Source organism: Muntiacus reevesi, chromosome 1, assembly GCF_963930625.1.
Source record: "Muntiacus reevesi chromosome 1, mMunRee1.1, whole genome shotgun sequence".
Classification (NCBI taxonomy): Eukaryota; Metazoa; Chordata; class Mammalia; order Artiodactyla; family Cervidae; genus Muntiacus; species Muntiacus reevesi.
In genome coordinates, this window is record NC_089249.1 from 236,978,579 (window position 1) to 236,991,308 (window position 12,730).

Sequence of the window (12,730 nt, forward strand, 5' to 3'; positions counted from 1 at the left end):
GTATGTGTGTCGATACATTTAAATATCTTTATAATCCCGAGAATCTGGTAATATATGCATTTTACCAACGAGGACACTGCAGCGTAGAGTGGTTAAGTAACAGTAAGTGGCAGATTTACAATTATGAACCCAGCAATCTGGCTCTTGATCATTACTCTAATCTATACTATTATAAAAACTTTATTGGAGCTTATAGTTTCCAGAGAGCTTTCATATCCACTGTCTACTGGACCCTATGACTACTCTGTCGAGAAGGCAGGCAGGCCTTGACAAACAGCTTGCTACATATCAGAGAGGTGATTTGGCCCACCTCACCCAGACAGCAGGTGTCTGAAATCTTACTGAAATAATTTATTTTGAAATTAGATTATATCTCTGTTCTTGGACCATGTTTAATTATTCATGATTTTGTTAGCTCACTGCAACCTCCTTATTATATTTTCCTTCTCCACTGTATTATACTGTTGTGGGCTTAAAATATTAATGTATTTATGTATCTGAGGAATATCTTCCCTCTTACATTTTGATGTTCCTTGACTATGTCTCTTGCAGTTGAATTGTGATGATTTCAAGCAAGGAGAAAGGGCTGGGGATTTTATCTGTACCCTTGGTGGTACAGCTGTCTGCGGCACAGATGGGAAAACATACAGTAACAGATGTGCGCTGTGTGCTATGAATGCGTGAGTATTCTCCGAAGGTTTTCTCCCTGAAGCATGTTCCCTGTATAATTATGACACATTTTTTGTACATCTTTAAGGTAACAATTCATTTTATGGGATTTAGTCATCTATAAATGATTAGGATCACTTCTTTTACTATTCTTAAGAGAAAAAATATGTATGTAATACAACACTCTATATTTTACAAAGCACACTTGTGTGCAGTTTATCAGATGGTTAACACTTTCTGTGAAGTAGACAGATATCTGATATATCTATATCTGTATACACATACACACACAAATATATATTTATATACACACATACACAGGCTTCCCTGAGAGCTCAGTTGGTAAAGAATCCGCGGGCAATGCAGGAGACCCTGGTTCGATTCCTGGGTTGGGAAGATCTGCTGGAGAAGGGATAGGCTAACCACTCTAGTATTCTTGGACTTCCCTGGTGGCTCAGCTGATAAAGAATCTGCCTACAATGTGGGAGACCTGGGTTCAATCCCTGGATTGGGAAGATCCCCTGGAGAAGGGAAAGGCTACCCACTCCAGTATTCTGACCTAGAGAATCCCATGGACTATAGTCCATGGGTTCACAAAGAGTTGGACACGACTGAGCAACTTGCACTTCACTTCACTTCATACATATACACATCTCTCTATCTGTTTTCTTTCTACCTATCTATTTAGGTATATCTTTTTTTCATAGAGAATTATTTAATCATCAAAAGATACTTATTTACTAAATCTCGGTAATTTATAACATTAGGGTAACGGGGCTTAATGCTTAACTCCGTCTCATCTACTCATTGTCCACCATATATAGCTAAAGCATCTCTCTGCCCTACATTTTGTCCTTGTTCAATTCTTTCTCCACCCTTGGTGCTAGGTTAGGTTATCAGTTGTCTTCAGCCAACAGGACGGCATACCTGCTTTGCAGGTTCTGGCTTAAGATCTCCGTCTTGAATTGGCTGCTCTTCAGTTTTAGCAAATACAACCACTAATGTTTGAGAAGGCTAATTAGAAATGCTGATAAATATTCAGTCTTGAGGTCTACAAACTTTGCCCCTCCTTATAATACATATCTTTACCAAACACAACTGAATTAAGTCACTCTGATCTCTCACATGACAGCATCTTCAGAAATACACACTAAAAGTGTATCTTCAGCTTTTACCAAGGGTCAACAAAAAGAAACAGAAAGCAAAATAGGCACAGAAAGAACATACAAGTTGTTAGGAGTGCATTTGTAACACCGCTATGACCACACTGTGCATTAGTTCTGACCTTGTTTTATGTGGGGAATCTTACCATGTTTTGTGTGGAGAGCTTATTTAAGCCTTTAATTTCTGGTATATAACTTTTTAATTATACAGTGAGAATCATCTTGCTCACTACATTTCCTTCTTAGTTCTGTCTGCTAGGAAATTCTGTAATGTCACTGGAATTCAATTTTTACATTTTCCTTCAGCTGATACCTTTTGGTGTAATTTTTTCCCTCAGTTTTAACTACTTAGTTTTTTTAAAATTTTATTTTTATTATATTTTTATTGGTATGTAGATGCTACAGATCTTTTTAGAGTAGAAAATGTATCTTATATTTGTGCTACTGTGTTCTCAGGCATGCTTTTAATGCTCTGTTAGACAGAACAATATTAATTAGGGCCTTATATATTTTCCATGAAAAACAAAACATTATCATAACTCCAATAAAGAATGGTAGAATAGTATGCTGGATACTATACACTTGAACTTGATTATTTAAAATAACATCATCATCAACAACAAAATTCCCTAGGTGGTATCTAATATCTAGTTACAAGATTTACTTCTTACCTATCCTTCTGATATGGATCCTCTCTGGAAACAGGGAAAAAAAAATCTGGAAATAGCATTTACAAGTCTGAATCTTACCTCCAAAATGCTCTCCAAATTTCTTTGACTGTAATTTATAGAAATGGGATTTCATTAGAAAGAGTAAGTAAAGAATGCAATGTGACACCTATTTTCAAAAGCAAATGAGGATCAAAATACAATGAAAAGAAACTGCATATGCTGAGAAGTTCCATGATATTAAACTGCTGTCTCTACTAACTTTGAATTCCAGTGAAACCAGAGCTCAGGTTGGCATAAAAAGTGAAGGAGAATGTGAGAACAGTAAGCCAGAACAGGTAAGGACAAATGTCAGATTGGGGGGAAATACTGGGGGACTGACTTTGAAAAGAAAGAAGATGCTCTCTCCTTCCTTCTTTGATGGAGGTGTTGGAAAGAAAGAATTCTTGCTGCACCGGAAATGGAATACTGCTCATTTAGATGAAAAGCAACTGATAGTTCCTGAAACTGGAGTGGATTACTTTGGTAGTTAGACCTCTCATCTCTATTTCTGCTTTTCTAAAAGAAAAAAGAAAAGGAGGTAGGGAGGGAAAAAAAGGAAAGCTACATGTGTTGTACAAAGGGATCTACTTCAGTTACTGAACCTGAGTAGAAACCCCTGTCACTGACAGTCAAGATCTCAAGCAGATTACTCAACCACACTTTACCAGTGTTTCCATATCTACAATGAGAATTGGACCACACACCTTCTTTTGATGTTAAAATTCTGTGAGCCTGTGATAACAGGGGAAGTGAGTGAGTGTCTCACACACATCACACTTGATTTTTGATAGTTGGATGATTTTCCCAAGTCAAAGTCTGGTGACTTTCCAATATGCAAGCATAGCACCTGAGGTTACCTCCACACATTGTATTTTTTTTTTTCTTCAGATTCATTTAAACTATATTTTTGTTGTTTTTAAAATTGAAGTACAGTTGATTTACAATGTTGTATCAGTTTCTTCTGTAAACCAAAGTGATTCAGACACACACAAAAACACACACACATTCTTTTTAATATTCTTTTTCATTTTGGTTTATCATAGGATACTCAATTCAGTTCTCTGCAGCACACTGTATTTTAAAAGTCTCTTTGTGTCACCCAGTGGATCGTGAACGAGTTCAGGGCAAGGACTGTGTTCTACCTTGGTTCTAACACATCACAGGTTATCCACATTTACTAACAAATGAATAAACAAGTAAATGAGCTCTATGGTTAACCATGTGAATTACACAGCACTTAATGACCTGCTCTTACACACTGGCACTGCTCCAGGTAGCCAGTCTGTCCTGGGCAGAGGGCCACTGGGCTCTATAAAATTTCTGAAGATAGTGTAGTAAGCATTACCATCAGGATGGTAAATGTCAAGTTCCTTTCTCTGTTCTTCAGGATATATGTAGTGATTTTCGGCCTTATGTGAAGGATGGAAGACTTGGATGCACAAGGGAAAATGACCCAGTTCTTGGTCCTGATGGAAGGACGCACGGCAATAAGTGTGCGATGTGTGCTGAGCTTTTGTAAGTATCCTCACCCCCTCGCAGGCTAGCAGGTGAGTCTGTTGAGGGTGCACTTGGTTGCTGTTCTGAGAACCACCCCATGGAGCAAGAAAGTCCTTTTCCTGAAGCATGTTATCCTTGGTCCTTATAGGGTGAAATGGTCCCTGCTCCCACAGTGTCTTCTTCTCTTTTTAATTCATATTATCTGATAATGTTTCTTAAAAGGAGTGGGTAAAGTGGTTGTACTAGTTATCTAATTCAAGACTGTTAATTTGTTTAATTATAGTGACAAGTGCATAGTGTTGTTTAAGGCACAATATTTCAAAATTTAAAAGGTGCTCTCTTCTGGAATAATTTAAATAAGTCATTTGACATGCACTGCTTTATTTAGGCATGTGTAGATACTCTTACTGAAAATGGTAGTAGAAAATAATTATGTCGTGTGCCTAAATATATTAGTTGTATAAAAGGTGGGGTGGGTTTTATGAAAGGGAAGAACTCTTGGGTTAATCTTTCTCTCAGTGCCTGATGCTACGCTGAGCACTGAGCCCTAGATATGAATAAGATTCAGTTAGTCTTTTTTTTTTTTTTCAGTTAGTCTTTAATATTCTGGCTATTAAACAAAGCGCAGACTCCCTAATCTGTGTGTTAGAAAGCCTTAAAGTGCTCTGTTTACATCGTTGGATCTTTAAAATCAGGACAAAGAAAGATTCAACAGATTAAAGAACTTTGCACCTGTCTTTGAAGATTACACTATGCTATTGTGGAATTCAGGGCTTCCCTGGTAGCTCAGCTGGTAAAGAATCCACCTGCAATGCAGGAGACCCAGGTTCAATTCCTAGGCCAAGAAGATCCCCTGGGGAAGGGATGGGCTATCCACTCCAGTGTTCTTGTGTATCCCTGGGGGCTCAGACTGTAAAGAATCTGCCTGCAATGCAGGAAACCTGGGTTGGGAAGAGCCCCTGGGGAGGGCATGGCAAGCCACTCCAGTATTCTTGCCTGGAGAATCCCCATGGACAGAGGAGCCTGGTGGGCTACAGTCCATAGGGTTGCAGTCAGACACGACTGAACGACTGAGCACAGCACATTATGGATCTCAAGGGCATGTCCTCTCAGGTTTATAAAGCAGAGACTACCTGGTTTCCAGACAGGAACTCAACCTCATTTCCACTTTCTTATCTACAAGGCATGCGCTTTTAGTGCTCAAACCTGCCCTACTTCTGTGATGTTGTGTTTCTTTTCGTTCCCTACCTAAAAAAGAATTTGACCTCCTTGACTCCTGGTTGGTTTCTTGCTCCATAGAACTAAGATAGTCATGCCTATTTCTAAGATGAGACTGCAACTATACAAGAGATCTGAAAGGATTTCCAAGCTTTGTTCAATGTAACATTTTAGGGACAAGGGTGCTTCTACATGAAGGCAAACAAATACTTTACAAGGTATAAAAAGCTATACATAAGGGTGTGTTTGACAACATGTACTTCAGATGCTTAGTTTGGTTTCACCCTTGTCACGGTATTGTTTTAACGCTCTTGGTTCTGCCTGTTAAAGCAAGTTTTCCTGACAATCTTATGATTGTCAATCAATTAGTCACACCCATCCAGTGTTACAGAACAAAGCTTCTAACTGACTGTCAGTGAGTCAGTTTCACACCCACCCTTATCTCTAGCAATTCTCTGGCTCAAACACTCAAAATAGGGGAAAGCTTGTCTCATGTAAGTGGATGGGTTTAGCAAGCTAGAGCACAGGATGTAGAACTGCTGAGCACAGAACTGGACACTGAAAATCTGATACAGTCATAAATCAATCAACTATTTTCTTGACAGCTTAAGAGAAGCTGAAGAAAATGCCAAGCGAGAAAATGAAACTAGAATTCGACGTAGTGCTGAAAAGGTAAATTTCTCATCAACATAATTTAGTTCCTGTGGACATAAATATTAACAACTTATACTTGAACCTTTAAGGTAATTTTCAGTAATGTCACTGTCCATTATTATATTGAGCTTATTTCCTTAAAATTCCCCAAGTTGAATTCCTATAATGCTACTCCTAGAATAATCTTCCTAGTATATTAATCATTAGATTCAACATTAAAATAGCTTTTCCCACCTAAAGCTCAAAATGTGCAATTTCTCTCCTGGCTTAAAAAAAAAATACAAAATTTATGCAAATTAAATACTATTTCATTTCCACAAGTCTTCTCTTTGGCTTAAATTACTTTTGCTTTGACTAGGTTAGTTTAAAAAGCAACATAATATAAATTTGACAGAAATAACTTTAAAACAATTCCAGAGTCTTTTAAACAGTATATTCACTGGTGTATTTTATGTATAATCCTACTAACGTAAGTTAGTTATTCATTTTTCCATTATGGTTATTATGTTCAGAGAGGCCTGCATTTATAAAGGTCACTCTTCTAATTAAACAAAAACTTCAAATACTGATATTGTGTTTTTTAAAATACCTTTAAAATTAAGGTTTTTTCAAATTATTTGATGGTTTAGCTTTTCAATCTAGTATGAAAAAATTATTCCTTTTGTTAATTGAATACTCATCGTAGGTAACATAGCCTGGATTTCTTAAATCACCAAGGTTATTAAACCTTACTGTCAATGAAAATGATGATAGTTATTTTGGTAATAAGGTTTCCCTCGTGGCTCAGTGGTAACGAAGCCACCTGCCAATGCAGAAGACATGAGTTCAACCCCTGGGTTGGGAAGGTCCCCTGCAGAAGGAAGTGCCAATCAACTCCAGCATTCTTGCCTGGAGAATTCCCATGGACAGAGGGGCCTGGCGGGCTACAGTCCATGGGGCCACAAAGAGTCAGACACTACTGAGTGACTAAACAACAACAATGAAGTCTTTTGCTGAAAAGTGAGAACACTTGAGTTTTAGTCCTGCTCTGAGTGTATGAAACTGGGCTACTCATCTCTTTTGTCCATGTCTCAATTTTCTTATTAGTAAAATATGAAGGCTGGGTAAATGATTTCAATCATACCCTCCTGTGGATTCTGATTCTGTGTCCTGCGCTCTTTTGTACTAATATAAGGATACTATTTTTGTGTATTGTAGGGCCTATGTTTTCCTAAAGGGACACGCAGGTCCAGTTCTTGGTAGCTAAGAGCTGAACTTCCACTTCATAATGCAATTCAATGAATCAAATGCCCCACCCTAAATAGGGCACTCAGAGTTTAAGAAACACAGAACATTCATAATTATCAATACTTTCTTCAACACTCACTGAGATTTCAAAAACACTTCTTTTGTGTGGTTGTGAAATCTCAGTTTAACACTTTGGGTCATCTTCTGAGAGCAACATTTTATTACTTCATCAACAGACAGTTTCTTTTCCTTTGTCTTTCATCCTGTCTCAGCTACTTTTCCTTCTTTTACTCTCAATGGCTGGGGTCATTGTTTTGATGGGGTCATTAGATGTGATTTTGTTGAATGGGACTGCATTAGAGTGATGGCTCAGTATTTACCCCATGATTAACCTGTCAGTGGGTTGATCACACAGTACTTCTTTAGAATCTCCTTGGATGAATCATAACTTATAAACTGAAATTATCATTGTTTCTTTTATGGGAACCATTGAGCATTAATTTTATTGCCATGCTATGATTATCAGGTGACAGTCTTCTGTCTCTGTGTTCCTAGATTGTTACAATCAGGAAGTTGAGAGCATACCCATTACTCCTCCAAAAACAAGTATCTTCTCATTAGATTCTCTTTTAAAGTATCCTAGTGAAATATGAGTTATTTTTTTAAACTAGAGAGTACTAGATTTAGGAAAGGTCCTAAAGAGCAGCTGTTCTGAAAACCTCCTTTGTGTTGGTAGTGAGACTGAAGTCTCAAAGGTGATGGGACTTTGCTACGGTTTCCTAGTGAGTCAGAGCCACAATTTAATTTCACTTCTGACTCCAAATCACACTCTTTTATTAAATAATGGTTTTTAATTGAAGTATAATTAACATACAGTATCACATTAGTTTCAGGTATGCATCATAGTGACTTGATATATATATATACTTGTCAAATATATACTATATATTATATAATATGTATATTACATATAATGCATATTATATAATATATATACTTCAAAATGGTCACCATAAGTCTAATTACCATATGTCACCATACAAAGTTCTTAGAATGTTATTGACTATATTTCCTATGCTGCATTCTAAATCTCCATGGCTTATTTATTTTATAACTGTAAGTCTGTGCCTCTTAATCCCCTTTGCCTCTTTCACCCCCGTCCCACCCCTAGCAGCCACCTGTTTGTTCTCTGTGTCTATGAGTCTGTTTTGCTTTGTTTGTTCCTTTGTTGTTGTTTTGTTTTGTTTCAGAGTCCACATGTAAGGGCAGTCATGAGTAACTGACTTTCTCTGACTTATTTCACTTAGCATAATACCCTCTACAACCCATCCATAGTGTCATAAATGGCAAGATTTCATTCTTTTCCATCACTGAATAATATTCCATACATATACATACTGACAGACATATACATATATATGCATATACACACATACATTGTATATATGTACATATCCATTTTTTAAATCCATTCATCTACTAATGAACACTTGGGTTATTCTATGTCTTGGCTATTGTAAATGATGCTGCAATGAATAAACCATACTCTTTAGTCTCGTCTTGTTATTAGCTGAAATGGCAAGATGAGGGTCATACAGTTGAAAAAGGCCAGGAGAAGCATTTTTTATGGATTGTATTATAGTAACATATGCTATCATAAAATATGCTCATTGAAATAGATTGCCAAACATAGAATAATCATATATGTGTGTATGTGTGTGTAAATATATATATATATATATATATATATATATATATATATATATATGCTGTGCTGTGCTTAATCACTTAGTCATGTCTGACTCTTTGTGACCCCATGGACTGTAGCCTGCCAGGCTCCTCTGTCCATGGGGGTTTCCCAGGCAAAAATACAGGAGTGGGTTGCTATGCCCTACTCCACGGGATCTTCCCAACCAGGGATCGAACCCAGGTCTCCCGAATTGCAGGTGAATTCTTTGTCATCTGAGCCACCAGGGAAACCCATAGAAATATGTGTGTACATATATATATATATATATAAAATTCTATTTGATGGTGGCATATATATATATGAATAATGATGTATATAAGTAATGTTTTGGAATAAATATATATCTTAAAGTTTTTATATATTTATAATATATATAATTTAATATAATATATATAATTAAATAAAACTATTTTGGTATATATATGCATATATATTTATGTGTATACATATATGGCCCTCATCTAATAGAATTTTGAAAACACAGAGAGAAACCTTTAAAATACTGAAAGCATCAATCAGGAAATTTGTGGATATAGACTTCCTCAGAATTTTAGGATTAAGTCACAACCTTCTTAGGTTTTCTAAACAGATATATCTACTACTGTGGGCAAGAATCCCTTAGAAGATATGGAATAGTCCTCTTAGTCAACTACAGTCCAAAATGCAGTATTTGGGTGCAATCTCAGAAACCACAGAATGATCTCAGTTCATTTCCAAGGCAAATCATTCAATATCCCAGTAATCCAAGTATATACCCCAACCACTAATGCTGAAGAAGCTTAAGTTGAACAGTTCTATGAAGACCTATAAGACCTTCTAGAACTAGTACCAAAAAAAGATGTCCTTTTCATCATAGGGGATTGGAAAGCAAAAGTAGGAAGTCAAGAGATAGCTGGAATAACAGGAAAGTTTGGTCTTGGAGTACAAAATAATGCAGGACAAAGTCTAATAGAGTTTTGTCAAGACAACACTCTGGTAATACCAAACACCCTCTTCTAGCAACACAAGAGACGATTCTGCATTGTGACCTCACCAGATGGTCAATACCTAAGTCAAATTGATTATATTTTTTGTAACCAAAGATAGAGTAGCTCTAAACAATCAGCAAAAACAAGACCAGGAGTTGACTGTGGCTCAGATCATCAACCCCTATTGCCAAATTCAGACTTAAATTGAAGAAATTAAGGAAAGCAATTAGACCATTCAGATATGACCTAAATCAAATCCCTTACAAGTATACAGTGGAAGTGACAAATAGATTCAAGGGATTAGATTTGATAGACAGGATGCATGAAGAACTATGGACAGAGTTTCATAGCATTGTATAGGTGGTGATCAAAACCACCCCTAAGAAAAAGAAATGCAAAAGGCAAAATGGCTGTCTGAGGAGGCCTTAAAAATAGCTGAGAAAAGGAGAGAAGCAAAGCACAAAGGAGAAAAGGAAAGATATACCCATCTGAATGCAGAGTTCCAGAGAATAGCAAGGAAAGATAGGAAAGCCTTTTTAAGTGAACAATGCAAAGAAATAGAATAGGAAAGACAATAGAAAAACAGAAGAATAGAAAAAATAGAATAGAAAAACAATAGAATAGGGAAGACTAGAGAGTTCTTCAAGAAAATTAGAGATACCAAAGGAACATTTCATGCAAAGAAAGGCACAATAAAGGACAGATTTGGTATGGACCTAATGGAAGTAGAAGAAATTAAGAACACGTAGACGAATATACAGAAGAACTATACAAAAAAAGATCTTAATAACCCAGATAACCATGATAGTGTGATCACTCCCCTAGAGCCAGATATCCTGAAGTATGAAGTCAAGTGGGCCTTAGGAAACATCACTACAAAGATAGTAGAGGCGATGGAATTCCAGTTGAGCTATTTCAAACCATAAAAAATGCTGCTGTGAAAGTGCTGCACTCAGTATCCCAGCAAATTTGGAAAACTCACCAGTTGCCACAGAACTGGAAAAGGTCAGTTTTCATTCCCAAAGAAAGACAATGCCGAAGAATATTCAAACTACCCCACAACTGCACTCATATCACATGCTAGCAAAGTAATGCTCAAAATCCTTCAAGCTAGGCTTCAACAGTACGTGAAGTGGGAACTTCCAGATATTCAAGCTGGATTTAGAAAAGGCAGAGAAACCAGAGATCAAACCAGAGATCAAAACTGTCAACATCTGCTGGATCACAGAAAAAGCAAGAGAATTCCAGTAGAAAACCTACTTCTGCTTCATTAGCTACACTAAAGTCTTTGACTGTGTGGATCACAACAAACTGGGGAAAATTCTTAAAGAGATGAGAGTACCAGACCACCTTATCTGCCTCCTGAGAAATCTGTATGCAGATCAAGAAGCAGCAGTTAGGACTGAACATGGAATAACAGACTGGTTCCAAAATGGGACCAGTAATCCTTTAGTATGTGAAGGCTGTATGTCGTCACCCTGCTTATTTAACTTATACATTATATGAAATGCCAGGCTGGATGGAGCACAAGCTGGAATCAAGATTGCCAGGAGAAATATCAGTAACCTCAGATATGCAGATACCACCACCCTTCTGGCAGAAAGCGAAGAACTGAAGAACCTTTTGATGAAAGTGAAAGAGGAAAGTGAAAAACCTGGCTTAAAACTCAACATTCAAAAAACAAAGATCATAGCATCTCGTCCCATTACTTCATGGCAAATAGATGGGGAAACAATGGAAACAGTGACAGACTTTATTTCCTTGGTCTCCAAAATCACTGCAGACTGTGACTGCAGCCATGAAATTAAAAGATGCTTGCTTCTTGGAAGAAAAGCTATGACAAGCCTAGATAGAATATTAAAAAGCAGATATATTACTTTGCCAACAAAGGTCCATCTAGTCAAGGCTATGGTTTCTCCAGTAGTCATGTATGGATGTGAGAAGTGGATGATAAAAAAGACTGAGTATCAAAGAACTGATGCCTTCGAACTGTGGTGCTGAAGACTCTTGAGAGTCCCTTGGACTGCAAGGAGATCAAACCAGTCAATCCTAAAGAAAATCAACTGTAGATATTCACTGGGAGGACTGATGCTGAAGCTGAAGCTCCAATACTTTGGCCACCTGATGGGAAGAGCCGACTCATTGGAAAAGACCCCGATGCTGGCAAAGATTGAAGGCAGGAGGAGAAGGGATGATAGAGGATGAGATGGTTGGTTTTCATCACTGACTCAATGGACATGATCTTGAGCAAACTCCAGGAGATGGTGAAGGACAGGGAATCCTGGAGTGCTATAGTCCATGGGGTCACAAAGAGTCGGACACGACTGAGCAACCTGACAACAACAAAAGATAAAGATTAGTCTTGATGGCCCACAATTCTAAGTGAAAAGTGAAGAAAATTAGGTTCACTCTCTGAGGTTTCCACCTGCAGTGTTAGAAATGAACACTGATAAAGGAGGAAGAATAAATTAAAATGATCCACAGAGTGAAAAACAGAGTAAGCATAATGCTGTTGGGTGCCATCTTATTCCTTTTCCCTTGCAGATTACGCAGATTGTTCTTGACTTGTTCCTATTAAGTAGCTCTTAAATATCTTATCTCACAGATTCTATATTCTGCTTATTGGCAACATTTCTTTTGTCTTCACTGCTGTGTTTTGGTATGTTCTTATTTTTTTGGAACCCCATGACAGATCTTTTATTTATTTTTTTCACAGATTTGAATGTTAACAGTAACTATCTGATCTTAGAAAATATTTCCTCAGCCTTATTCTTTCCTAGGCTCTTTTACCTTTTAGTATATGTACCACATAGTAGATACAAGTACCAAGTAATTTGACAATATAATTTCTATTTTCTCATTAACTCTCCTTAA

The 12,730-nt window shown here is 37.1% G+C and overlaps 1 protein-coding gene across 1 annotated transcript in view; it reads left to right on the forward strand.

The window, feature by feature from the left end:
• SPINK5 (serine peptidase inhibitor Kazal type 5) overlaps nucleotides 1-12,730 on the forward strand; it is a 191,538-nt gene that overhangs the window by 125,229 nt on the left and 53,579 nt on the right. The window contains exons 6-9 of the mRNA XM_065935767.1: nucleotides 553-680; nucleotides 2,775-2,838; nucleotides 3,930-4,057; nucleotides 5,863-5,929. Of these exons, the coding sequence (XP_065791839.1) occupies nucleotides 553-680; nucleotides 2,775-2,838; nucleotides 3,930-4,057; nucleotides 5,863-5,929 (387 nt within the window). The remainder of the gene's footprint in view (nucleotides 1-552; nucleotides 681-2,774; nucleotides 2,839-3,929; nucleotides 4,058-5,862; nucleotides 5,930-12,730) is intronic.